The 26,855-nt window shown below is 33.1% G+C and overlaps 6 protein-coding genes across 8 annotated transcripts; 3 read left to right on the forward strand and 3 right to left on the reverse strand.

Annotated features, from left to right (window-relative positions):
- Positions 1-597: 597 nt before the first annotated feature.
- On the forward strand, positions 598-13,689 carry LOC117220698 (DNA-dependent protein kinase catalytic subunit). Its single transcript, XM_076518741.1, has 14 exons — positions 598-946; positions 1,046-1,227; positions 1,303-1,465; positions 1,541-1,659; positions 1,722-2,111; positions 2,184-2,362; positions 2,503-2,756; positions 2,823-5,104; positions 5,273-5,617; positions 5,691-5,846; positions 5,925-9,983; positions 10,057-12,387; positions 12,460-13,362; positions 13,486-13,689. Exons 1-14 carry the CDS (start codon positions 820-822, stop codon positions 13,561-13,563), a joined length of 11,568 nt encoding a protein of 3,855 aa, XP_076374856.1. The 5' UTR covers positions 598-819; the 3' UTR covers positions 13,564-13,689.
- Positions 13,690-14,116: 427 nt separating this feature from the next.
- On the reverse strand, positions 14,117-18,139 carry Cdc5 (cell division cycle protein 21). Its single transcript, XM_076518742.1, has 11 exons — positions 18,011-18,139; positions 17,495-17,888; positions 17,151-17,416; positions 16,943-17,073; positions 16,374-16,876; positions 16,124-16,298; positions 15,618-16,052; positions 15,419-15,537; positions 15,184-15,342; positions 14,829-15,110; positions 14,117-14,749 (listed from the first exon to the last, which is right to left on the reverse strand). Exons 2-11 carry the CDS (start codon positions 17,537-17,539, stop codon positions 14,534-14,536), a joined length of 2,331 nt encoding a protein of 776 aa, XP_076374857.1. The 5' UTR covers positions 17,540-17,888; positions 18,011-18,139; the 3' UTR covers positions 14,117-14,533.
- A 306-nt stretch (positions 18,140-18,445) lies between these two features.
- On the forward strand, positions 18,446-20,475 carry LOC117220562 (Adenosine deaminase, tRNA-specific 1). Of its 2 annotated transcripts, XM_033470649.2 has the most exons (4): positions 18,450-19,659; positions 19,740-19,991; positions 20,106-20,161; positions 20,250-20,475. In XM_033470649.2, the coding sequence occupies exons 1-4, from the start codon at positions 18,968-18,970 to the stop codon at positions 20,321-20,323; spliced, it is 1,074 nt and encodes a 357-aa protein (XP_033326540.1). In that variant the 5' UTR covers positions 18,450-18,967; the 3' UTR covers positions 20,324-20,475. The 2 variants fall into 2 exon arrangements, with proteins under 2 accessions (XP_033326539.1, XP_033326540.1); XM_033470648.2 differs by having other exon boundaries at positions 18,446-19,659; positions 20,106-20,475.
- Positions 20,389-22,303, reverse strand: Rtc1 (RNA terminal phosphate cyclase 1). The gene is made up of 7 exons (XM_033470651.2): positions 22,060-22,303; positions 21,691-21,930; positions 21,455-21,621; positions 21,204-21,378; positions 20,890-21,040; positions 20,717-20,821; positions 20,389-20,614 (listed from the first exon to the last, which is right to left on the reverse strand). The coding sequence occupies exons 1-7, from the start codon at positions 22,196-22,198 to the stop codon at positions 20,470-20,472; spliced, it is 1,122 nt and encodes a 373-aa protein (XP_033326542.2). The 5' UTR covers positions 22,199-22,303; the 3' UTR covers positions 20,389-20,469.
- Positions 22,304-22,409: 106 nt separating this feature from the next.
- Positions 22,410-23,645, forward strand: Alg13 (Alg13 UDP-N-acetylglucosaminyltransferase subunit). Of its 2 annotated transcripts, XM_076518746.1 has the most exons (3): positions 22,449-22,652; positions 22,827-23,063; positions 23,209-23,645. In XM_076518746.1, the coding sequence occupies exons 2-3, from the start codon at positions 23,034-23,036 to the stop codon at positions 23,632-23,634; spliced, it is 456 nt and encodes a 151-aa protein (XP_076374861.1). In that variant the 5' UTR covers positions 22,449-22,652; positions 22,827-23,033; the 3' UTR covers positions 23,635-23,645. The 2 variants fall into 2 exon arrangements, with proteins under 2 accessions (XP_076374860.1, XP_076374861.1); XM_076518745.1 differs by lacking the exon at positions 22,827-23,063 and having other exon boundaries at positions 22,410-22,652.
- Positions 23,646-24,204: 559 nt separating this feature from the next.
- Positions 24,205-26,805, reverse strand: Scsalpha1 (Succinyl-coenzyme A synthetase alpha subunit 1). The gene is made up of 7 exons (XM_033470726.2): positions 26,578-26,805; positions 25,596-25,831; positions 25,269-25,490; positions 25,082-25,186; positions 24,830-25,009; positions 24,528-24,662; positions 24,205-24,370 (listed from the first exon to the last, which is right to left on the reverse strand). Exons 1-7 carry the CDS (start codon positions 26,612-26,614, stop codon positions 24,284-24,286), a joined length of 1,002 nt encoding a protein of 333 aa, XP_033326617.1. The 5' UTR covers positions 26,615-26,805; the 3' UTR covers positions 24,205-24,283.
- Positions 26,806-26,855: the final 50 nt, after the last annotated feature.

Genomic DNA, 26,855 nt, shown 5'->3' on the forward strand with positions numbered 1-26,855 from the left:
CACATTTACGTTCTGTTTTTCAAAAACAAAAAATTAAGACATTAAGTACATATGAATGTACATGTACATACCTACAAGTAGGGGTAGGCGATTCTGAATCGATTTTCTACAGAATCGATTTTCGATTTTTTTCAATCGATTTACAACATTTCGTCTTTCTAAATTCATTGCCTTTAAATAATTGATTAATAAATGAAAATCTATCATCTATAATACTATCGAAATACCAATTACAGTATCATATGATGAGACACCGCAAGTAAATTTTTGTGTGAATTAGATTAGTACATTTATTTATTTATTGAGGACCTGAAAAAAATGAAGAATTATTAGTTCTTATGAATCAGTTGGTAAAAAAGAGGGAGACACCGTACATAGAGAATCAAAAATTAAAAGCGCGGCATTTACGAAATATAAGTAAATACAAATTGAATTTTACTTTAAAAATTTCTTTCATCGTTACATCGCGTTTGAGAGAGATTCTACAGTTATATTTTTGTAGAGGGAAGATAGATGCAATCTAAAATAATTAAAAAATAAAACGAGATTGCCCTGTGTAAACATTAGAAATTGAGTTGTAAAAACCAGTTGGAGTTTCGTTTCTAGACAAATTCGTTACAATAATGCGTCGCAACTTTGTAAACATTAATTTAAACTGATTTAGACTTCAAAGGAAACATGGATCGTTAAATTTTGGAAGTATAAAAATCTAGTTAAATAATTAACTATCGTTGTTTTGTATCTCCATATGTATAAGTGATGTGTATAGTTATTGAATCTGTGCAAGGGTTTATATTGTATTTAACAAACCAGTAAAATATGGATTCGTTTAAAACGTTTATGAATATTTTCATTAGAGCTGCGAAAAACAAAAACAACGACGACCTTGCAGAAATTTTAGGGAACAGTAGAACGTATTTTGAAAAATTATCGAAGGATGACAGCGGTATGGATACACAATTAATACTATTTTTCCTTCCACTATATTTCACAATAAATTTACAACAAAAATATAGCCTTCTAATGTCTTGCATTGTTCTTTCAGAATTGGCATTATCCTTATTTTTTGATAAACAGGAGGGTATTATCTGGTTTCTTGAAAATGAACTTAACAAATCACAGCTTCAGAAAGGCTTTGATTCAATAATTAAGAATGCATTTGATCTCCTACAATTTGTTATAGCACAATTATCTGAAATATGTGTACCATACATCACTGTCACTAAAGTATTGTATCATGTTTCATATAATAAATAATATAAGTAGAATATAATGTAGATTGAATTGTGTGTGTGTTTTTAGAATATATGTCAAAAGGCGCTTGAAGTAAAATGTCCTACAGTAATTAAAAAAGCAGCTTGTAATACTTTTAATAAGATAATTGAATTATTTGGAGAACATGAAATAGGATTAGGGGAAACTATAAAAACATTTATACGTTTATTTCCTATAATAGATATAAAGGGTAAGAGTTTATTATTAAAAATTATTCTTATTATATAAATAATTGCATGTAATAGTTTTCCATGTATTATTTCAGAGAGGAGTATATTATTTTCTGTGATTGGTAAAATCACAAAGCATACACCAGAAATTCCAGAGATACAAGAAAATGCAACTATGTTATTCATACAATTAAGAAATGACTTCATAAAACAGGTATATAATTTCAGAGAACATCTACAATGCATATACACCTATTCTCTTATTTATGATTTTAGAATAATCCACTCATTGCAAAATCAACTGATATATTACAAATATATTTGGATGTTCTTTCGGATTTGTTGGAAGCACTTTCAGATGATTTTAAACAAAAATATGATGAAGAACTGTATAGCTGGGTTAAAGATCTAAGTCGTCCAGAGAGATATCAAATTAAGAAAGTTACAATGAGATCTGCAATCAACTTATTGTCACGTCATATGAAGTTCTTTCAAGAATTTGTTTATTCTGATTATAAGTATTGGTATGAACTATTAATTAATTTGGCTCAAGACAAGAATACACAATGTAGTGTATGTGGACAGAATGCTTTAAAAAATTTTTATCAATTAATTGGAAACATATTAAAAGACAAAACTTCTGATGAAGATAAAACTATATTTTTGGTAAATTTTACATTCGATATTTTAATTAAATATAAATATTCTAATTGAACATAATTAAAAATAATGTTTCAGTATTTTAAAAACTTTTTCGAAAAAGAACTGAAAAATAATCAAGAAGTAACTGCAAACAGATGTTTTGTAGTATACGGCTACAGTAAAATGGCTGCTCCATGTAAAATATATCTTACACATAATGACGTACAAGAAATGTTTTCTCTGATTGCTCATTGTGCTGTGTCAGTCTGTTCAAGGTATGGGTTCAAATATATATACATTTTAACACTGCCTATATACATTTTTAACTGAGCCTAACTCAGTTATTTAATTCTCTTAAAAATCGAAGATAAACAATCAAGGATATTTTAATAATTCTTGGTAACAATGTCCACAGAGAAAATTTAGAGCGTTTGGACTTGGAAAGTATTTACTATTACCAAGAAGCATTATCTGAAATAACATTGCATATATTTGATCTATCAATTGATCAGATTAATATAATTTCAAAGCTCAGTGTTATTTTAGTTAAAAAATTTCCCGATCTTCCCATAGTTAATCAAAATCCTGCAATTTATTCGCTGGTAAAAACGATCGTTAATATTGGGACAGTCAGTAAAACCTTGTTAGAAGAATTTCTATATAATTTAAGTAAGTGTATTGCTATGTTGTGCAGCTATTTATGTAAATACGATAACGTTCGCTTTTTTTATTTAGATTACAATGGAATAATATGGACTTGTTCGCATACTTTGTACGTCGACGCGGAATTACAACGCGAATTAAAACACCATGAAGAGCGCCTAATGTGCTACAAAAACTATTTACCTTTATGGATACAACTTACAAGACCAGAAAGGTATAGACAACACGAGCGCATTATACAGGACGTGGTTGATTCAATAATGCATGTATGCATCGTGCTGATTACTAAATTAAATCTAAACACGAAAGTGAAGGATGATAATATATTCTCAGATGCAACCTTTTCTCAAATTGCCGAGAATGCAACAGACTTTCGAATGTTCATCAATATTGTTGATTTGTATGTTGATATCATCAATGAATTAGAGTCCTCTTTGTTGATGAACACTTTGCACAAATTCCTATTAAAGTTTATCACTATGTCTTACAAGTATCCGCTTGTATCAGGATTCTATAAATTAGTGTACGCGACGTTTAAACATATTTCTAATTTAACTGAAGGCGAGATTGAAGCAGAGACACTAGATTTATTATACAAATACTTCATTAATATATTGAATTTGATGTCCACCTTCAGCGGTGAATTACTAACAACGTGTTTATCTTTAATTTTGAATGTACCTGAGATGTACATAGAACGTATACTGGATAGTTCCATTCCGACATTTAAAATAGCTTTAACGGTGGGTTTAAGTGATTTTGAAGTAGCTTGGACTGCGTTGAGCGCGTTAGAAAAATGGACAAGCCGTTCAAACGATCAACAGAAAGATAAATTTTTGTTAGAAATTGTTCCATTCTTGGAGCCATATTTAAACAGCGAAGAAAGCTGCATAGAAATGTCACAGGACATAATAAAATCTGAGCGGAAAGTTATAAAGCGCATCGTACTCAGAGACAACGAAAAAACATTAGAAAGATTTCAGATGAGAGTTCTATTATTTATCGCATCGCTCGACACTGATACATTACTGAATTTCGTGTATAAAAAATCTATGAATATAGGAGCTACTTGGGACAAGAAGGATTTACTCAAGTATTCGTTGTCTTTATCGGATACAGAAGTAGATATTTATTTTGATAAAGTCCTACCAAGGGTGACTCAATTAGCTCAAAACTCTGGGGACAGGCGAACTAAGATAATAGCCTGTGAAGTACTTCATTCTATGGTAATGTTGATTCTAGGAAAAACATCGAAATTAAATCTGGATAAATTCGCTCCCCTGTACAATATAATATGTCCAGCCCTATTGAATCTAGGCTGTGATTACGATGAAGCAGCAAGGCAAATTTTTCAGCCTTTGATGCTGCAGTTGATGCACTGGTTGAGCTCAAAATTTATGCTCAAGTCTTTAGCGACTACATATTTTATAGATTCAGTGTTCGAGGCTTTAAGCAATGATTCAAACTCTTCGCTTAGAGAATTTTCTGCAGCATGTTTAGCCGAATTTACTAAATGGTCTATAAAGCAGTCTAACAATGACAGAGGAACTCAATCTAACATTGATGAGGTCTTATATAAAATGACGAACTTCGCGATTCATCCATCTATATGTAAGCGAATAGCAGCTGCAACAGTTTTCAATCATCTTTACACTATATTACGAGAAGACGACAAAATTGTTTCCATGTACTGGCTGGAAATTTTGTATTGCTTTGTGAAGAGTTTAGATGGTTGTAATGACCCCTCGATTGTGGTTGCACTCGATCACGTTGAAAGAGTATTAATTGCGAAAAAAAATTTATTGAATGCACATCATAGTAAACGTAGATTACCAGCTGAATTTAAAGGAGACACTCTGACAGATGCAGTGTACTGGCTGTTCTCTCAATGCGGTTGCATAAACCTTCCTTGTAGAACGAAATGCATGGACTTGGTGGTTAAACTTTCAAAACATTTAAAAGATTGCGATTCGGTTACAACAATGATAAATAATTTCATTGATGACCATGGAAACGATGCATTTAATGCAATGATATTTGGCGAACTCGATTCGAAGATTGAAAGTCTTTCTTGTAGCATTATTTTACCTCTTTTGAGAAGTTTGGATTGCTACATTTGGCTGATAAAAAATGATCTGCTGGAAATGGAATATTTATTTGCGAAAACAAATACAAAAAATGAAATACTTTTTAATAGCGCAAAAAATTTCGTTTATGTAGTCAATAAAATTAAAAGCGAAACAGATGATGATAGTGTAGTAATGCTATCCATAGAATTTGAAGAATTACAATCGTTACAGTGTAAACTAATAATAACAATATTTGATTTCTTTCAAATTCTTCTCAATTCCAATGTAAGTAAATTATTTCTTAAAGAGGTGTACAACTTTGTCGGCTCTAAGATAATTAAAGGTTTTCTTAAAGAATTAAATTGACAATAGTTATTTTAGGCTTGCAAAGTTGCATTCCCCTTAAGATAATTGTGTTAAAATTCAATGTATTTTTTCATTTTACAATTTCAGAAAAATTATGTGCCAGATTTCTTTCTGTGCAAGGATCTGTATGAACTAATTTCAAAATGTATAATGTGTCCTCAAGTTGTAGGATTTGAGACAATCAATTTTGAAAGTATTGAATCACTTTCGTTAATTATGGACAATTTAATGAAATCGATAATACGAAAGGGTGATGATACCATACTGAATTCTATAAAATGTGAACTATCTGCGTATGTAGAAAAACATATAAATAGTTTCATTGACTTGGATAAAATTGTTGACAGCACAGATAGCTGTAGCAAATTGAAACAATACGTTCGTGGTTTAAGATTTTTGGAACAACATAATATTCTGAGTCAGATGTGTAATGTAATCTTCATTAATCATATTTTTGAGTCTTTTACATTAATTTATTTTTACATATTAATTGCTATATTTTTAGGGAATTTATTCAATAGAACAACCCGACGATAAAATTACGCGTATCTTCAATGTCCTAGCACGAAAACAAATGGGAGAACTGGTTTGTGTGAATATAAAAGCGTCAATAATAGAATATTTGCAAATTCTGATGGAATTGCTCCTTATTCATTACAAGGTATGTTACTTTAAAATCATAGTTGGTAAATCAAAAGTATTGTAAAAGTAAATCGTTAAAATATACAACTATTTGCAGACATCAATAACAGAGACACTGATCACATTAATTGGTAAAGACACAATGCTCGAATGGGACTTCAAAAAAATTGAACATGGAATGTACTTTCTACGTCTGTTTAAAAACGAAATGTTTAGATACATGCTGAAGGATGCAGAGAAAACTATGGAAGTATTAAACACCCTATTGAAAATGAATTCATCATTTTTGTTAACAATGACCGAGCAACTCTTTCTGTTTGTGCAACGACACAAAAGTGAATTACAGGAAAGCAGAAAATCCTTAGTGGATGTTGTAATTAAGAGATTTACAGATTTTGAACGAGCTATGAAAAATTTAGGCGATAGAAAAGAGAAGCTAATAAGCATTTATGGAATTGTCGTGCACTTGAAAGAAAATCCAATGGAGGTGCAGTCTTTGAATAAAGACTTTCACACGTGGATATTGAATCAATTAACAGAAAGCAATGACCTAAATGACAAAACCAGAATTATTCAGAATTTCCTCGTTTGTTTGACCGATATGACGTCCAATTCTCAACCAGAATTATTTGCCATTTTACGTACTCTGCGAAGCGACAGGATTGCCTTGTGTCCAAACGATTTTTCACAAAGAGATGTGAAAGCTTTAAAAGTCATTAACTGTTTCCAGACGTTATTAACGGTGCTTACCGTTACAAAATCAATTGTAGTATTTAAATCTATAATTTTATTTGCTGCTGGAATCGCTGAACATCTATGCGACGAAAAAACTGAAGAATGTCTAAAGAAATATTTCAATTGCATTAGTCCCATAAGTTCTTTAGACTCTATGGAGGCAGCATATAAATTATTCTTAGACTTGAACATGTCTATAAATGAGAGATTCGACATACTACGGAAATTTCTTCTGCCATTATTTCAGTTCTGTGAAATTACCGAGATACAGAAATTTTTTGAAAATAATATCCGCGAGATGTACACTATTATCGAGCAAGCAATTATTGGAAGCAGTTCGGATACCAGTCATCTGATAGTATCAAAGATAGGCTGCTATGATCTCGTTGGAATTATGTTCGCGAAGATAGACATAGACGAAATAGAAAATCCTGACAGTGTCATTACACAAAATGCCATTGATGACGCAGTAACTGGTAAAGAACTGATAAAAAATCTATACAGCAACGCACTACATGTACGTATGTTCAAGACACTTGATCCAGAGCACAAAGAGATAATAAGACTGCTACACTGCTCTGCATACAATTTTTCCATAGCAGTTGTGTGCTTAAAAACAGATGAAGACGCCTACAAGGGCATCTTTGCTGAGAATAAGAAGAAGGAACAACTGATCTGGGCGAACATTGTGGATAGTAAGAAGCGGTACAATCTTCAACAAACTTTGAAGGAATATCCAAAGAACTATAAGAAATTGGTTAATATAAGAAAAAATCTGAAAAAACAAGCAAACTCTGCACAAAACTCTTATATTTATAGCTTTGATCTGACTTGCTGTTCCTTGAACGAGGACATAGATGCTTATGATTACAATGAAGCTGTTGTGCGCAACAATCCTAACAATACAGATACTGCAAAAGAAAGCATGAGTGTGTTGCTTGAAAGCGACGAACTAAATAATCACGAATGCATGGCAACCATTTGTGGTGTGTTGAATCATATGGTATCACAACAAATATCTGTAGCACCTGATGACGATGATTTCGTGATACCAATGTGGTTGAAACTGTTCTGCAATGCAACAGGTAGCGACAACGTTAAACTATTTGTGCTGAAAATTGTATTGAACATGCAAACCGTATTCAAACCATATGCAAAATATTGTTTGAAGCCAATAATACGTTTGACCTATTCGTATTTATTACGAAATCCGTTGAATTATATAATTACTGATATTATAGAGATGTTAATAAATTGGCAGAGTGTAGCCCAACCTGACACAACTGATGAGAAAATCATTGCGCAGAAATTTTGGGAAATAATGATCGACAAAGCCGTTGTGAACAAAACAGACGAGATTCCCAAAACTGTTTATAAATATAACATGTATATGATAAAAATTATCCTTGAAATGTGGCATACTTGTTTGGAATTGCCACGGAATTTAAGTAACAAAATGCAGACTGCACCTGGATCCACAGTATACTTGATATTAATTTGTATGGTGAACGGAATGGTTGACAAGATACTCGAAAAAAGTGATGTCTTAGAGTTTCTAGAGAAATCTCTACAAAACTGGAAAGACGATGAGGAGACTGTTTTGCAGTGTTGCGAATGTTTTGGCTTTATCTTGAAGCACTTAGACGAGCACAATAGCATTTCGAGCAGAAAGGGGCTCATAATTGAACAAATTAAAAGCGTATTAAAACAGATGCAAATATCGTGCATATCCAGACAAATAAAATGCATTCGTGCATTATGCAAAAGTTATCCAGATGCTGGAATAATTTATTTCGACTTCGTTACTGCGAACATATTCAGAGTGGACAAAATGGGACAATCAGATTGCTTAGAAATATTTTTGTGGTGTATACCAAAGCTCAATGCAGAACGGATACTGAGAGAATTAGAATACATGAAGTTCCATGATCTATTAAAAAACAAAGTTTTACCTTACGAGAAGATGGCATTGCAGGTCACTCACACTTTGGTTTCTATTGTTTCTCCATCATATCTATTGTCTCTAATTGTTTTGGTGACTCCATATATCAAACATGATTCTTCTGAATACAGAGAATGCGCCTATGACATATTTATAGATATTTATAAGAAATATGTTGAAGATACGTCTGATGAAGATGATGTAAAAAAATTGATGGACAGTAGCAAAGAAATGTTATTTAATGGCATATTAGATCCCACTGAACAAATACAAGAGAAGATTCTAGACTTTTGGTCTCAAGATGCACACCTAGAGCACACTTGTGAAGAAAGATTATTGGAAAGTTTAAATGTATATATACCTGGTGCTGGCAAGAATTTTCTACCGTTTGTGCTTCTTATGATTCTGGATCTCACTAAGAAATCAAAAAATTATATGCAGACGATATTTAAAGAACCTTTGTTCGAAGGTTGCTGCTACAAAGATTATAAAATAACACCTTCATGGAGAACAAGAAATCTTGGATCGAAAGCTCCGCTGTTTGTTCCATCTCTTGCTAGTAAAATGAATCAAACGTTTACCCAAATGAGTGCTTCTTTTACAAATTCGTTTGATTCTGAATATACATCGTCATATATGAACACAAATGCCGAGTTTGACTTACAGGCCACACAAGATCCAGAATTTGAACCGACCTTTGGTGATGAAGAACCTATATCGACATCTGTTGATTATAGCAATGATGATGTATTTAAAATACCAGCGGTACCAGAACCTGCTTACAACAAGAAATCAAAACGATTCTTGTGCAGATCCGTTGATATTTCGTCGACCATACGACAAGAACAGATTATGAAGAATATACAACGTGCTGAAATGATAAAAGAAGATGCTGTTCGTCAGAGAAGTAGTGTGAAATTATATAGAAAATACAGAATAGGTGATTTTCCAGACATTGAAATATTCCACTCAGCGTTGATTGAACCACTACAGCAACTGGCAAAGAAGGACTCACAGATTTGTAAGGACTTAACAGTTTCTATTGTTTGCTCCTTACTGAAAGTATCCAGAGGAGGCGACTTTGTAAGGAACATCGCGAATAGTTTGAAACTGATCACAGAAAGAGAACAAGGAAATAATTCTATGATAGCTGTGAGTTTAGAAATACTGCAGAGTACTCGTGCAATTAATTGCTCGCCGGAGGTCGTTGCAAGGGTTTCAAGATTAAATAGCTTGAATTTCCTTGGTCCACTCACTATAGAAGAAAATTTAGTATATGGTAAAAATGATATCGAACCGCCTAAGAAAAGAGCGAGAAACAGTAGTGTACAAGATAGAACGATGCAACAATCTTTGAATAAAGATTCCAATTCCATGCAGGAAGAATGGTTGCAGTTAGCCAACCTTTACGAGTCCATCAATGATGTTGATGTGGTCCTTAGTATCTTTCAAAATCATATCACCAATGAGAATTTACAAGTATGCGTTTATTTGTATATTGTATATTGTATATTTATTGTACTATTTTTGTTAACATTTTTTTCAATTGCAGGAAGCATCGTTTGCCCAAACATCTAACAATTGGAAGAAAGCGAAAGCAGCTTATGAAAAAGCTTATGAAACAGATTCTGTATTGGTCAAAGAACATTGTCTTCAAGGCTTGTTTGAGTGTTTGAGCTACATGTGTCACTGGGATGGAGTTCACACACGTATACATAATAAATTAAATGGAAACATAGAGAACATTTGGAACGACCCATGGAAAAATTGGATGTTCCCATGGTTATTCGAAGTATACGTGAGAGTATTAACAGGCGAAAAGACTAATATTGAACTTTCCGAAATCCAGAAAATTATCAAAGATTGGATAAAAGACGATGAGAAAGTGAAGTATCTTAAACGATTCTTTGGCGGTGAATTGACAATGTTCTGGTTATACGATCAAATAGAAGTTGCTCGTCACGCAACACTGAGTACATTGAACGAGATGAGAGAACAGTGGATTAAACTTCATCCACTCTCTACACAGCTGAAGATACATATGCTACAAAAATTGCGAATAATCAATGATGTGAACTGGTTCATAAAAATTCTAAAAACGGCGAAGGATCCGGATGACTTGCAAAACATCCTAAACTTTTGGAATAGTAGTCTACCGTCCGTACAAGACGCCATCATCCCATGGGACAAGTTAACATCCTATAGAATTGAATTCATTAACGGACCATTAAAAGAGGCATTAACAAATTGGAATGTGAATGAAACTCAACAAGATTCAGAGAGTGTACCAAACGAAGAGGAAAACGGAATTACTTACCAACTGTGTAGAGTAACTTTCAACATGCAACTGAAAATGATTGAAACAGCATTGAGCCAGAAGAATAAATACATAGCAAAAAAATACTTGTGCAAGATAGAAGAGAATAACTCAAATTACTCTGTAGGTATGGAACAGCAATTCTTTTTAACTATTGCGAAGACGAAGTACTTGATTGGAGAAATTGAAACAGATATGAAGAAGAAACTGTCTAACTACACTGATTCTTGGACATATTGTCACGATCTTCTTCAGAAAAGTGATCTTGATCCCATGATAAATGTACATGTTCGACAACAAGTCAGTAAAGTAGCTTCAAAGATGGCAGAGTTAAGTCAGAATGACACAACATTTTCTGATTTATTAACAAATAACACTGCAATCTTGAAAGTAATTAATATTGGAAATAATGATGTATCTGTCATTAGAGAATCATTGAAAGCTTATAGTTTGGAACAACTAAAAGAGTGTTGTACAGTGCCATCTTCGAGAAGTCAGGAGTGCTACTTCACTCTTTCAAAGTATTGTTATGCTAAATTATCATGTGATAACCGTGATGTTAACATAAGTAAAGAATTCGTGCGTTCCACATTAAAAGCAATGAGCTATGGATCTCTTGAGGCAGCTCATTACTTTCCTTGCTTATTAAAATCTGAATATTTTGAGGATGAAGAGACGAAGGATATTTTTATGAAAGAGAGCGAAGGAATCGAAACTTGGTTGTTCTTATCTTGGCAGGCCCAGCTCTTCTCACATCTAGGAACGTCCATTGCACCGTTAATTATACCTATCCTGAAACGCATCGTTGAAACATATCCAGATGCTGTGATATACACGTTCCGTTTAACGGTAGAAACCAATCCTGCTCTCCTCAACGAAAATAGGACCTATGAAATTCGAAAAATGCTCTACAAGAAATCTGAAATCGATCAGTTTCTACAGGCAATGCACTATCTCGTTCAGCCAGAATTATATTTGCAATATTATCTACTTCAATTTTTGAAGGACTTATCGCAAGGGCCTGCTACAGCCGTGAGCATGCTACTAAAGAAAGTATATCCAAATAAACAGGAGATTGAACACAATTTAAGACCAGGGACAATATTTAATGAGATCAGAACCTATGAAGCACATATAAAAAAATTAGAATCGAGAAAACCTGAGCAAATTAAACAAATTGTATACCAGATGATTGAAAATATCAAGAAGTCGTTTGCTAAACGTAAAGATAAAACGCATTTGCAGGACTATAGTCCATGGTTGCACAGATTTTCTGGCAAAGACATCGAAATACCTGGACAGTACATCGGCAACAGGAGACCTATGCCACAGTATCATGCCAAGCTTATGAAGCTAGAATCTTCAGTGAAGGTGCTCAAATCTCTCCGGAAGCCTATACAGATCGTTATGATTGGTAACGATGCAAAGGAGTATCCCTTCCTAGTGAAGTTTGGTGAAGATTTAAGACAAGACCAAAGGTTACAACAGTTGTTCACTGTTATGAATAAAACATTGCGCATTGATGCTGCTTGCAATCAGAGACAATTGTCTATAGACACGTATCAGGTGAGTTTGCAAATGCACAAAACGTCCCGTTTTTTTATGAGAACAAATAATAAATACATTTATTCTATATAGGTGATTCCTTTGTCCAAGGCAGTAGGGCTAATACAATGGATAGACAATACAAGATCTCTGCAAGAGTTTATACACTTTACATTATCTGCGGAAGAAGAAAAACGGTGCGAGGCGATAGGTGGACACTATGAAGAGTGGATTCGAAGCGCCGCACCCTCTAAAAAGCAAGTTGAGAGATATAAAGAGGCAACAGTGAAATACAGCGCAGCAAAAGTGATCGCTAAAATGAACGAGTTTATAAGTAAAACCAACTGGGATAATTTGCGCAAAACGTTCACAATAGTATGTCCATCTGTAGAAAGCTTCGTTGTGATGCGTCGAAATTTTGTCACCACTTTTGCCACCATATGCATTGCTCATTGGATTTTGGGTATCGGTGATCGACATCTTGGAAATCTTCTGATCGCAGTTGAATCTGGTCGTTGTTTGGGAATCGATTTTGGATTAGCATTCGACGCCGGTGTTGATCTGAGGATTCCTGAATTAATGCCGTTTCGTTTAACGAATCAAATTCTTGGTTTACTCAGACCTTTCACTGAAAAGGATCTTCTACGATCTGTGATGGTACATACGTTAAAAGCGCTCAGGAACCAAGCAGGTCCTATTCTATCTTGTATGGATGTTTTTGTTCACGAGCCCTTAAATTGGACTGAACATGTGAACAAAAAACAGCGAGAAGATGAAGATGATATCGCGGACATTAAATGGATGCCTATGAAAAAGATCAAAGCTGTTACCAAAAAATTAAACGGAATCAAACCGTCTTTGATTATTCTGGAGCAATTGAAGGATCAACACGAGAGCAAATATTTTGATCGATATTATGTTATACTAAATGGAGAAGATAACATTAAACGACCTCGAGCAACCATGAATAATGATCATCTAAGTCCTGAGGAACAGGTAATATTTTATAATAGTGTTCCAGATCACCTATCTACTATTCTTCTTCATTTCAATAAGAAGCGTAGTCTGTGATCCAAATCATTTCTTGATGTTGAATTACAAATTTAATTAAATTTTTAGATTGAATGCTTGCTGGATCAAGCAACCGACTTAAATATACTAGGACGTACATACGTTGGCTGGCGGCCATGGCTTTAAACCATTCAAACTTAAGTATAGTTACGCTTGATCATGTCATTTTTTGCTGTTATAGGAATATAATATATTTTGTATACGAATGTATTTGTACCAATTTAATTATAAATCAAACAATTTAATAGATTACTTGAACTTTTAAACTATTTGCATGCCTGCTTTAAAAACGGGTCAGTTGAAATATGCAAAGCTAATATTTATAATTGATCCATTAAATAGTTTCGTATATATAATTAATTATTTATATTTAAAATCCAAACCAGTATTAAAACATTAATAGACTAGGCTTTAATGAAATGTCTTCGAAATTATAATTACATTTTATAATTTTATTGTTTTATAATTACACAGCATTTTAAAATATACAAGTTAACACTACTTACACATTTTCTGAATGTTGATGTTTAGAGGCAAAATTTGTTCTACACTACTATTTTAATTAATAATTTACATGTTCAATTTTTTCCCATAAAAACCAAATAAAATGAATAGTACATTTAAGGTAATAATAAATTTTATCAAATGAGTTTTTTTTAAATAAATAACAATGCTACAGTAAGAATTAATTTCAAGATTTATTTTTTATACTTTTTCACTTAACAACTATATTATGTTTCTAACTTTTTACATACAATAAATTATATTCACATTAAATTTATTCAGTCTTGAAATGTAAAAGGAATTGTTTATCGTAAAATTACTACCTAAGAGAATGCTTCCTGTGACTTTCTGGTAAATGGAGCCATTCTACGCCAAATTAATCACCTTCTGCCATCGATGTCAGACATTTTATTCAAGTGGAATCGAATGCAGAACACAGGAGTGTGAATCATCAGTTCATTCACTTCATCGCAAAACAAACAATTTGGCGTGAAATTACCCTAAACATCATTTCTTTAAGTATACAAAGTAAGTTCTTATATTTCATAATACGTTTACAGTATTACAGTAATCATGGTCTTAATATTCAATATTATTGCAACTGATCTTGTAATTGCGCGTATCGTGCTTGCAAAACGCGTTCTCGCTCTGTTTGTCTATTAACATCTTCCATAAGTGCATTTACTCGTCTTGGTACCGCAGCCTCTTCTTGGGTTTGTAAAAATTTGAACGTCGAAAGTTCTAAATGTGCCTGCTCTATTTGCTCCCATAAATCGTGTAACTGTTTCGTTAATACTTGTGCTCTAGTCTGTAATTGTAATAATTGTATGAGCGAGCAGTTGATATTAAATTTCATGAATTTTTTAGAGTTACATAAATCTAAATACCTGGTATCCCCCAGTGAGAACTTTTAATTTCTTTTCCATTCTAGCAGCTCGTTTGGCTTCTCCAGTCATGTGCATTCGATTTTCTTCCAATTTTCTTTCACACGCTTCCACTCGATCCTTCTTCGAAGCTAGAGTTGCTCGTGTATAACGTTTCTGAGTTTCCAAATACAAAATCTGGGACAAGCACTCCTCCCACACTGTTGTGTAAGAATCTAAACTAAGCTCTCCATGTGCCATACCATCTTTCACAACGGACATTTCTTCGATTAGGAGTTTTTTAGCCTAAATCATAAAAATATAGTGAAATAATTAAGTATAAAAATTCAAATGGGGTACATTGCATATCAAAACTTACCGCAGTAAGCTCATCTTCATCAAAGCTAATGTAGGGATGCTGTTCTAAATAAGCTTGAGCTACAGAACTCGAGCCACCCTTACGATTTTGTTGCAATGGATTTTGCAGTGAGTCATATTGCATCATTGTAATCATTTCTCTTTTAATTAATTCCTCAGCCTAAAATGAAATACCTATTAACAATAATTATATAAAACGCCTGTCTTAAACGGTAATGAACTCTACGTGTTCGCACCCTTTGCAAGTCTGTTAACGAAGTGTCCATAAACGGCCTCAGAATATTCATGTTCACATCAACAGGCCGTGGCAAATCTCGTTGTATAACTTGTGATCTACGCGATAATTCCCTCTTTCCTACAAAGTACAATATAATTGTATTGAAGAAATTATTTCATATGCGATAGAAAAATGTTTGCAGTCATATCATTACGCACTCTGCTCCATTAATTCTTGCTGTTGTCTGGCGTCTATATCAGCTTGATCTTCGACGATTTCGGTCGCAGGTGTGGATGCATTTTCATCTTTATTTTCCCCTTCAGGGACTACTATTTCGTAATCATTTCGTGGGGCTGGAAGAGTGCTGAGGCCAGCACGTAATTGTTCTTTAACTTGCTTCTGAACCAGAGGAGTCTCTGATCCATCAATGTTCTCATCTGGATTAATGCTTAGCTTGTCGCGAACAGGCGTAGTTGCCAAAACTCCGTTTTGCGTTCGTACAGATGTCGGCGTGTTGAAAGAATTTGCTGGAGTTCCATCGCTACGTTGCGAACGAAAAGGTGTAGCCAAAATTGTATTTGGTGTAGCTATGGCGTTTGCAGTAGGAACAACACCGGTAAAGTCTGAATTGTTTAATGGAGTATTTAAACCACCTGTAAATAAAAAAGTCAAAGCGTTGCATCTCCAACATGTCATTTCCAATTATGTAAAGTACATTGCCTACCCTTTAATGGTGTATCCACGTGAGTAAGGGCCATAACGTTCTGGGCTTCTTGGAGAATTCTATCAGTAGCAGCTGGAGTGCGAGGAGTTATAGCTGCATTTGTTGGTAGAGAATAATCGGCAAGCAAACTATCTGATAATGTGATTCCACTTTCAGTTGCAACCTCACGGGCAACCTATTATAAAATGTAAAAATTAGAAATATCCATTTATTTAATAAATTAGGGTGTATGTATAATATAATACTATACTTCAGATGCTCTCCCAAGTTTAACAACTTGTTGTAATTCTTGGTCAGATATCTGTGGCTCTGGTAACACTAATTTACTCCTTTTTTTTATTGGCTCTTCATTATTGAGCATTCCCATTGGAATATCGTTCTCCTTGCGTTGTTTAAGCTTCTGCTTATCTTTTCTTCGTTCCATTTCTTCCTTCTCTTGCCTTAATTCCCCATCTAAATGTTGTTGTCTCATCCTAGAGAAGTCAATAGCGAGTGGATCTACATACTCGTTCGACGTATCATAGAATCCAGTTGCAGGTCGTTTCTCAAATGGAATTTCAGAGTTGTAATTAACCCCTCGTTTCCGTTTATTCTTTTGTGAGACAGTAATACCAGCAGCTCTCAATTCTCTACGTTTTTGTAGAGCAGCCAGTCTGCGGGCTTCTTCCAATTGCTTTTCCCTAGCTTTACGTTTTGCTTTCTTGCCCTGAGTATTTGCAAGCCTAGCACGTGCCTCAGACAACATCTCCAGTTCTAAAAATTACTGCTATTATACTTCTTACATGAAAAAAGAAGTAATTGCTTATAAAACAGATTTACCATCTTCATCCATATCTTTTGGATCAGGTCTAGCAGGTTTTGTTTCCGGATTTGGATCAATTTCTCCTGGTTTGAGTTTGCGAGGATCGTCTGCTGCATCATCTCCTTCTTCTTTCTTCTGAGCTTGATCACTAAATAAGGAAAACACATGAATTATGTAAAAATCTAAATTATACAAATATTTTCTATGATAATCAAAATAACTCACAGTAAGTATTCATAACGTTCTAAACATTGAGCTGCAGTACGTCCAATAATTGGTGCAATGGTTCTCCATTGTGTAGGCATCAATTTGGCAAGATGCAACAATTTCTCGTCTTCTTCTCTGCTCCATTCAGTTTTCTTGATGCTTGGATCCAACCATTCAAACCATCGTGCTTTACATTGTTTGGCAGATTTTCTGTGTAAGAGGGATGCTATTCGACTCCATTGATTTTTCCCATATTTCATCACAGCGGCTTTCAGGATTTCATCCTGTAATAGATTACATCAGTTAAAAAGAACATGTTTTATAATGAAAATGTAAGCTCCAGGTTAAAAGTTAAATCTTACCTCAGTGTTCCGCCAAACACCACCTTTTATCATAATGCGAGGCATTTTTTATATATCCTTTATTGTCAAACAAGGCAAAACAAACAATTGTATAAACCGTGCCTGAGTGCTTCTATAATACTGCCTCGAAATACTGAACTGAACTGAGTGATATCGGAATCCAGAAATTTAAGGTACAGGTACGGACACTACTTTTCTCTTATTGGTTGATGCTTCACAGATAAGCAATGCTGCCCCCATAATTTTAGACAAAGAGAGGAAATGGCAAGTGAACAAGAGAGCGCGACATTAGTACAAGCGAAAACAAGTCTCACTGACGACCAATGTAACTTGTCTCACTTTACCATCCTTGCAATCTCACTCTATTCGCGCGTCCGTTTGCCTGATGCTCCACCTGAAATACGCGGCACGATATTTGACCTATACTTTTCACTCCGTAGGACTTTCGGCCACACAGTCGGCAACCACTTTTACAATTATTAAAAATTTTGAATCTACAAAATTTTGTTAATTTACCAATCCCAATACTTGTCAGCTGGAACGGCCAGCAATCAATATCCTACTGTATGAGAAGTATTTTCGAAAGCAACGAATAATTTCGCAATTTCATATGATTTTTACTTTTAAAAATTTGGAAAACAAATCTGAAACTTGCATTCATACTCTCTTAGAGAATTAGAGTTAAAAATGATTGAAGATTGAAACAATTTATCGGCAATAAAGATTAAAAAACTATATGAAACAATTCTAAAACGTCTAGTAGAAATTCTAATCTGCAATCTACAATGAAACTAGAAATATAAGGAAATTCCCGATGGCAACGCTAAACCATAAACGAATTCATATGAGTCTGCATATGGCGAACTTTCGCGACCCAAATTGACTGCTTTATCGACCTAAAAAATAGATATATGACATCAGCATCTTTCAATTAATTATCTAACGTCATTTAGAAGAAATACTTAATTGCAACATGTAAAGTTTTTTATATATTTGCGTAATGCACATGTCTAATGCACATGTCTATGCAAGATAGCTATGTGTTTACATTCATAAATTTCAGTATAACTATTTATATGTATATTTATTTATATGTATATGTATTTTTTATATGTATAATTATATAATTTCAGTTAGAACTAAGATTCAGAAAAAACAAAATATATCAAGTTGTTGATGAAAGCTTAAAAATAGGATATCATTGGTAAACATAACCTATTTTATCAAGGAATATTCAGGAATGTCAGTAATGATTTTCACGATATCGGGACAGTATGGTTATTAAGATCATTGAATTTATTTTTTATACACTATAAGAATATTGGAAAAGGTAGAAGATTTTATTTTGAAAAGTCTCAATGACCGTAAAATCTTGAAAAAATATTATTTTAATATCAGTATCTTAAAAATCTCATTAAATTAATATCATATTTTTATTAACATCAATGAGAGAGATTAGTTTAATATAACATCATGACAGACTTTGCAGACCAGGTTGCAAGGCTTTGTATACAAAAATATACAAATCTTAGTAAAAATGGAAAGCCATCTGAGAAAGAATGGACTGTATTGTCTGGTATAGTTTTACAACAGCAGAATGGTTTGCTGTCTTTAGTAGCCCTTGCAACAGGTACAAAGTGTTTAGGAGAAGTGGATTTAGTAAATATGGAATTATATGAAGAAGGTTCCAGATTACATGATTCTCATGCAGAAGTTCTAACTAGACGTGCCTTTTTAAGGTACCTGTATGAACAAATAGATTTATTGTTCAGTGGTGCTGGGAGTGACATCTTCTTTTTAGATGAGAAGAAAAAGATTAATCTAAAAAATGGAATATCATTCCATTTTTTCACAAGTCAAACACCTTGTGGAGACTGTTCAATATTTCCGAAAGAAAACTATATTGAAAATGGTGCACCACCTAACAAAATTAGAAAACATGACTACAATAAGGTTTGGGATTTAATCACAGAACCAGCTAATAATGAAAAGAGACAACAAAACGTTGTAGATATTTATAGAACCGGAGCAAAATGTGTTAAATCTGCAGATGACCAAGATCCTCATCAGCCTGGAATACATTATCATGTAGTAGGGACTCTACGTACCAAACCAGGAAGGGGTAATCCTACTCTTAGCTTGTCATGTTCAGACAAAATAGCAAAGTAAATGATATTGCAAAAACCTATAATTTCTTTTACATACGACGATTATGCACAATAAATAGAATTTGTATCCCTTTCAGATGGAATATTCTTGGATTGCAAGGTGCACTTCTATCTATGATAATACCCCTAATAAAAATGGAAACTGTAATAATTGGAGGGGGATGTCCATTTTCTTTAAGCGCAATGGAACGTGGAGTGTATGCACGATTCAATAAAAATATACACAAAATAAAAATTGTACAAAGTCAAGTATCGTTTAGACAGCAGAAAGATGACAAAAGAAAACAACCATGTCCATCAAGTATTATATGGTGTGCTGTGAGGCATCGGTAATTGTTATATATACTCTTTTTAGTTTATATTTAATATTTTAACTACCGTAAACGACTTCCAATAAACAAGAATCTCTCTTATATTGAAAATCACAATTAATGATTGTGTAGCAACACGGAGATAGCAGTCGAAGGTAGAAGACAAGGAGCTACTAAAAGGAAAAAAGGTAGTATTTTACTTGTTACAAGGAGGGCACTCTTTGAAACATTTTTAAAGACATGTGATAAATCTCAGAATTTTGATCCTTGTATAAGGCATCCAAAAAAGATTACCTATTTGGACTGTAAAAAATGGTCTAAGAAGTACCAAACATTGTGGAACATGTTGAAAGTGGAATCTTTTCATGGTTGGACTACCAAACCGATTCACTTGCAAAAGTTTGTGTTATAAATCTTTTATGTTTTGAAGATATATTTTTTATTGTTTTAAAGTATAAAATAGTCGTAACAAAAAATCTAAATACAATTCAATATTTTACAACGTCCGTTTACTTATGTTGCTATAACCTACGCCTACACAAGTTAGGACAACTTGATCGAATATTTCATCATCTTCTTTATATGGTTCAATTTTAAAGACTATTCCAAAAAAGTCTTTCAAGTCACGTAAAAATTGTATCCTGTATAGGATAAAATTTATTATATAGTATAAAAACAGCATCTCGTTTCATCCAAAGCACACAATTTTAAATGTCATAGTGAATAAAATAACAAATACTTACATTATAGATGTTAAAGGTCCCGTTACAACCTTGGAAACATCTCTTTTGCCTAATGCCATAAACATTGCAGTCATGCTTTGAAAAGGTGAATCTATGCACCCATTTCTAAAATTACAGATTTTAGCATACTTGAATGATTTTCTTGTCACTGATAAGTAAAAAGTTCTATTTACCTATAAATTTCATCAACTAGTTTCATGGCTGCTTCTTTGCCAATATCTTCTGGCACACAAGGTACAGAATTTGTTGTTCTCAAAGGTGAAAATGCTTCTCCACCAAAAAATACTTCAGTGGTTGTTTCAGCTGACAAACTTATTCCAAAACCTAATGTCATTTGATACTAAATCAGTACTTTATACATGAAAAAATAAGGTATCTTAATGTAAACACGTATAGAACAAATGTTCATAAACCATTTTATTGGCCGGTGGGTTAATATTTTTATCAATTATACTAGAATATTCTATTAATAATTTCGAACATGTACCCGGTGATTTTCCACTGGCTGCTCCTCTGCAATTGTCCGTGTGAATGTATACATCTGGTAGAAATTTCAGTAGAACCCCTTTTGCAGATTCTATCATTCGATTAGCGATAGCAGGGGAAACTCGTATACTACACGCAGTTCCTCGTATACGTTTTACCATTCCACTATTCTGAAACTACAGAAACAATTTCTTAAGCTAGGTAAAAAATACCAGATAAGAATATTTTTTCAATTAAAGTAAGAAGACTAACTTGTACAGTTCTAAGATTACGACTAGCAGGGCATTTGAAAATAACTTCTCCACCTCCCAAAGGTGCTGCTCCTCTTTTAGTGATGTTAAGTATAACTTCATTATCACCTGGAAGAAATTTCTTTATGATAGGTATTGCAGTTGCCTTTATTCTATCTACACATGGATCTGAAAAGCGAAATCATATAATTGTTACAATTATTTTCTAAATAATTAGTTCCTTCATTGTTTTGTTACCTGTTGTGTTATTGGTCACTCCTCTCAGTTTTATATTAATTGGCTGTTTACAAAATGGAGCCAATATCATGACAGCTTCTAAATAATACCCAAGTCCTCGCTGTAAACTACAATCGTGTTCCAAATCTCCTCCATATAATAAACCAGGATTGTAATATAAATTGGTCCCAGTTTCGTTTAATTCTATTCTTGATCCATTCGTGATTTTGTCCAATAGACGTATGAAACTAACTTCATATTCTGACAGAAAAAAATATAGTTGATTATAAATTAAGGAAACAATGCTGTGTTTGATGAAGCTTTGAAAATAATAATTTTCTTATTGCTATTCATCCACAAAGGGTTAAATTATGACATGTTTAAACTAACCTCTTACTCCAGGGTCATCATCTTTAATTCTAATCTCTGTTATTCGCATAGGTTTGCCCGAAAGTGTAGATAATAGCAAACGATATCGCAGGTAATTACAGCCTTCATAAGTTAGTATCTTATTTACTTTTTCTGGCATATTTTATACAAATTCGTAATTATACTAACAACATGTGAGTAATACAGTAATAGGACATGGGAGCTACTCCTGCACGCTTCTCTTACTCTCTACGCTAGCGCGCACATCCCCACCATTTTACTATGCATCCAATCCGCAGTGGAGCTTGTTTCAGCAGTGAATCATCAGTCAATCAGAGCAACGAAAATTTCTATATCGATTCTTACTAATGGATCTAGCTATGTCCTGGAAGTGTGCAGGAGTAGGCCCCATTTCTCTATTCAATGTGTACTGTTTTTTTAACCAAACATTTTGTAACGTAAACTCAAAGTGTTATTATCATAATTAACGATAAGGTTTACTATGTTACTCTTTATTTAAAATGACAGTATCAACAAAAAAAATATTTGTTACTGTTGGTACAACCACATTTGACGAATTAATTAAAATAGTACTTAGTGCAGACATTTTAAAGGTAAAGCATATATGAAACATTTTTTTCTTAATTTTATTTTTAATATGTAACAGTATAATGAAAATGCATAACTACGGATTTTGTCATTTCTCGATTTCCTATACTTTAATATATTTAGTATACAGATGATCTCTTTTAGATGTGACGTAAAATATGTATATTTTGTTCATACAGTGTGTCTCACACATCTGGAATAAGCTGTATCTCTAAAACTGGTTGAAGTGAATAAAATTTTATATAAATTAAATGATGTATATTCTGCAATTAAGTTTATTAAGTTTGTGCATCTGAAAAGTGGGATTCTGAAGTCACTTTTAATTGCCCTTCAAGAAGACTGCTGAGCATATAATGTCCCACTTGTGTGAGACAGCCTGAATATGTATGGAGATGCATAAGGATCAAATTTACAATGTAATTAAATTAGCTAAAAGGCTGCTAATAAGAAAGTTTTGTTATGCACATTTTTTCTTAACAATCATAGTAGATATACAAGCAATGAAAATGCATAGGTGTTTCCATTTATATGTCCCATCCTGTATCTATATTCTTATTTTAGGCATTATCCTTGAAAGGGTACAATGAGCTAATTTTGCAAATTGGCAAGTCTACCCTTGAACCAGATTGTACACCACGTAATGGTTTTATTAAAATTGAATATTTTAATTTAAATCCAAACATACTGGAGTATGTGAAAAATGCAGATCTTATCATAAGTCATGCAGGGGCAGGAAGCATTCTAGATGCTCTTGAAAATAAAAAGAATCTGATCGTAGTTGCAAATAATAGTCTGATGCATAATCATCAGCTAGAGTTAGCAGAGCAACTTCATTTGGATAAACATTTATATTATGGCTCTTGTGAAACTTTATTGAATGTTATCCAAACTATGGATTTTATTCAATTAAGACCTTATGTTAATAACAAAAGTGAATGTATTGCTGGATTTATAAATCAAATAATGGGTTTTCCAAATAAGAAATAATGTTTAAGATATGCAAATTGTATTATTAAATTTGATCACATATTTTATTTGTTAAAAACAAAAACATTAATTGAACAATTAATATAATTTGATGTATTTCAATTTTTAAACATGACTTACAATACGAGTACATAGTATTACTGTTTCTATTATTAATTACAACAAGTATAGCTTCGATATAATTTACAGTAGTAAGATTTTATTACTTAAATAACCATTCCATAAAATTATGGCATAACAGCATAGAAAAATTTATAATTTTAGGACAAGGAAAATAGTGACAGAATAATGGCAGTTAACATTTCCTTAAATATTCGTTTCTATATTATCTCTGGACATTTGCAGCTGTTAAAATAAAAGCTACATCGATACAAATATTTTATAAACACTGTACAGTGTTAAAATAAATTCAGTTCTTTAAAAAAATGTTTGTGAGTCTTCCTGTAAATTTGATCTTCAGGAATAAAATAACTTGGCATTTTTTTATCAACAACGAACAGTTGTTTCGAAATTACCAACTTTGCATGCTTTACTGCAATATTTGGTTTCGTTTTTTATATTATCGACGAATTATTCGTACTTTCAATTTATTTTATGAAGATACATGCACATGAGGCAAACTACATATGTTTATAGTAGCATGTGTTTTTTAATTACAGACCAAACCGAGACGCGTCATTTCTTTTAAGAGTTCATTTCCCATTTGTGCAGGACTCCTTGTTACTATTACACCAGCCTGTAAAGAAATTTTTTTGATTATAGTAAATATTACAAAGAAAAAATATCTCGTGTGTTTAATGTAATTCCTTAAGAATAGATTCGAGACCCCGAAGATAATTATAATATAGAAGATAAAAAGAATATTCGGATGGTATAATGAATGATAAAGGTACCTTTTCTAGTGCATCTATTTTATCTTGCGCACCACCTTTTCCTCCCGAAATAATTGCCCCAGCATGTCCCATTCTTCGTCCAGGTGGAGCAGTAATACCAGCAATGAATGATACAACTGGTTTAACTTTATCACCCTGAAATAACAAAATAATTAACGTGTTTGCACCCATGTTAATATTTTCATACTTTTCATTTCCAAGAATTTGGTAGGATTTTTGGTAGTTCTAGGATTAACAAAGGATCAATGGATTATTGGTACAGGTCAGGATTTGGATACCAATAATTCAGAACAGCAACCAACAGTATTCTTTTCAATGAGATATTCTGCTGCTTTCTCCTCTGCACTTCCACCAATTTCACCAATCATTATGATACCATCACAATTTGGGTCTCTAAGAAATACATCTAAACAATCAATAAAGTCAGTTCCATTAAATGGATCTCCACCAATTCCAACACAGAGTGTTTGTCCAAGACCAGCCTTAAAATAATAATTTTCTTTATTAGTATATCATGTTCCATTAACATTTTCATTGAAATATTATTTACTTACAAGGGTTGTCTGATTCACAGCTTCATATGTCAAAGTTCCAGATCTTGACACAATACCAACTTTTCCTTTTTGATGTATATGCCCTGGCATGATACCTATTTTACACTATAAGAACAAATGATAGAATACAGTTAATTAACTAATTACATATGTATACAAGTAAACTAGAAAATGCAAATATTTATACCTGTTCAGGAGCTATTATTCCAGGACAATTTGGTCCAATAAGACGTGACTTGCTTTGCTCTAAAAGACGCCTTTTCACTTTGACCATATCATGTTGTGGAATACCTTCTGTGATACATACAATGAGGGGCATTTCAGCATCAATGGCCTCCATGATAGCTGCTGCTGCAGCTGGTGGAGGTACATAAATGACAGTTGCTGTAGCACCAGTTCCTTCTTTAGCCTAAAAAATTAAATCCATAATAACTATATCATACAGGACAGAAGGATAATTCAAAAATAAAAATTGATATAGGCAAAGATCTATTGAAGAGTATTGTTTACAAACCTCTTTTACAGATTTAAAGACTGGCTTTCCAAGGTGCTCTTGACCAGCTTTTTTAGGATTAACACCTCCTACTATTTTGGTACCATAATCAATAGCCTGTTGACAATGAAATGTTCCTTGTTTCCCAGTGAATCCTTGACATATAACTTTGGTATTGCTATCAATTTTTAAATTTTGTCTAGTTTCTGTGTAATTAAATCTTACTTGATTCCGTAGCAAATTCCCACAATTTCTGACTAAAATATAAACAATCGTTTATCATAAAAAAATATATACATCATATTATAAAGTAAGGAAGTTTCATTGAAGTACGCATTAATGGGCATTGAAGACATATCATTTTATGACAGAGACATATTTCGTATGAGTATTGTTTAAGCCAGATGTTATTTATAGTGGCAATATCAAATGACTTTTCTTTTGGGTCAAGGTTCATTGAATATACAACATCATCCAATGATGCCTAATTGATTGGTATGACATTTCATATGACAGATGCAAAAGGTAATTGTTACAGAAATGTATGTATAAATCATTGTGTATGATGTAGAAACAAAAGGTAGTATTCACAAGGTGAACCTGAATAATATACATAGTAAAGGATTGAATAAGTAAAGGATATAAAATCAAATTTTTACTTCAATACAACAGTTTAGGAAGGACAAGATTTCGAAAGAAAACCGTACCATTATTCATTAACTTTTAAATTGGAACGAATTCACATTGACAAGCCAATCAATTGAAAGGCATGTTTCCCTATGAAGATTGAATTACAAATAATTATACGTGTCCTTACATAATGGTATATGAACGTGAACGCGGGATATCAGGTATATTTTTAGTTTCTGAAATAACGACAGAAATCACGTGTACAGGCGTAAAGTCTCAAAGTATTTTCACAGAATAGTACTTAAAGATTTCAAAATCTAACAGGGCGTAATCTTGAGATCGTAAGATACTCAGAAAATCGTCTGTATCTTACCTGTGAATTTCGGAAATGTTCTGACAGCCACAGCCATGATTTTAATTGATAAATCGGTTAAAAATTCTTAACAACCAATATTAAATTACTGGAGGACCACCATTAAGAGGACTAACTTCTGTGGACTAACGAGAAGGCTTAGTCCGATAGAAAATACACGGGCAAAGTGCAGTTATCGCATGTACATCTGCTTCCACGAATTCGTTACGAACTTGTCAAGTGACAGGAACATTGAGCCTGAAACTGATTGGTCGGTCAAAATGTGAACGTGTTCTTCC

Source organism: Megalopta genalis, chromosome 2 (genome assembly GCF_051020955.1).
Source record: "Megalopta genalis isolate 19385.01 chromosome 2, iyMegGena1_principal, whole genome shotgun sequence".
Lineage (NCBI taxonomy): Eukaryota > Metazoa > Arthropoda > Insecta > Hymenoptera > Halictidae > Megalopta > Megalopta genalis.

Coding starts and splice junctions, on each gene's coding strand:
- Scsalpha1 (XM_033470726.2), bottom strand. CDS start 26,614: ATGGCTGTGGCTGTCAGAACATTTCCGAAATTCACAG. Junction 25,832..26,577: donor AACATTTCCGAAATTCACAG/GTAAGATACAGA, acceptor TTTATATTTTAG/TCAGAAATTGTGGGAATTTG. Junction 24,663..24,829: donor ATCTCATTGAAAAGAATACT/GTTGGTTGCTGT, acceptor TTGTTATTTCAG/GGTGATAAAGTTAAACCAGT.
- Cdc5 (XM_076518742.1), bottom strand. CDS start 17,539: ATGCCTCGCATTATGATAAAAGGTGGTGTTTGGCGGAACACTGAG. Junction 16,877..16,942: donor AAAAGATATGGATGAAGATG/GTAAATCTGTTT, acceptor AGTAATTTTTAG/AACTGGAGATGTTGTCTGAG. Junction 15,538..15,617: donor GCAAGAATTAATGGAGCAGA/GTGCGTAATGAT, acceptor TGTACTTTGTAG/GAAAGAGGGAATTATCGCGT.
- LOC117220698 (XM_076518741.1), top strand. CDS start 820: ATGGATTCGTTTAAAACGTTTATGAATATTTTCATTAGAGCTGCGAAA. Junction 2,757..2,822: donor AGAATTTCTATATAATTTAA/GTAAGTGTATTG, acceptor TTTTTTATTTAG/ATTACAATGGAATAATATGG. Junction 5,618..5,690: donor TTCTGAGTCAGATGTGTAAT/GTAATCTTCATT, acceptor CTATATTTTTAG/GGAATTTATTCAATAGAACA.
- LOC117220562 (XM_033470648.2), top strand. CDS start 18,968: ATGACAGACTTTGCAGACCAGGTTGCAAGGCTTTGTATACAAAAATAT. Junction 19,660..19,739: donor TGTTCAGACAAAATAGCAAA/GTAAATGATATT, acceptor TATCCCTTTCAG/ATGGAATATTCTTGGATTGC. Junction 19,992..20,105: donor TGGTGTGCTGTGAGGCATCG/GTAATTGTTATA, acceptor ATGATTGTGTAG/CAACACGGAGATAGCAGTCG.
- Rtc1 (XM_033470651.2), bottom strand. CDS start 22,198: ATGCCAGAAAAAGTAAATAAGATACTAACTTATGAAGGCTGTAATTAC. Junction 21,041..21,203: donor AGCCAGTGGAAAATCACCGG/GTACATGTTCGA, acceptor AAATGACATTAG/GTTTTGGAATAAGTTTGTCA. Junction 20,615..20,716: donor GGACCTTTAACATCTATAAT/GTAAGTATTTGT, acceptor TATCCTATACAG/GATACAATTTTTACGTGACT.
- Alg13 (XM_076518745.1), top strand. CDS start 22,560: ATGACAGTATCAACAAAAAAAATATTTGTTACTGTTGGTACAACCACA. Junction 22,653..23,208: donor TTAGTGCAGACATTTTAAAG/GTAAAGCATATA, acceptor TTCTTATTTTAG/GCATTATCCTTGAAAGGGTA.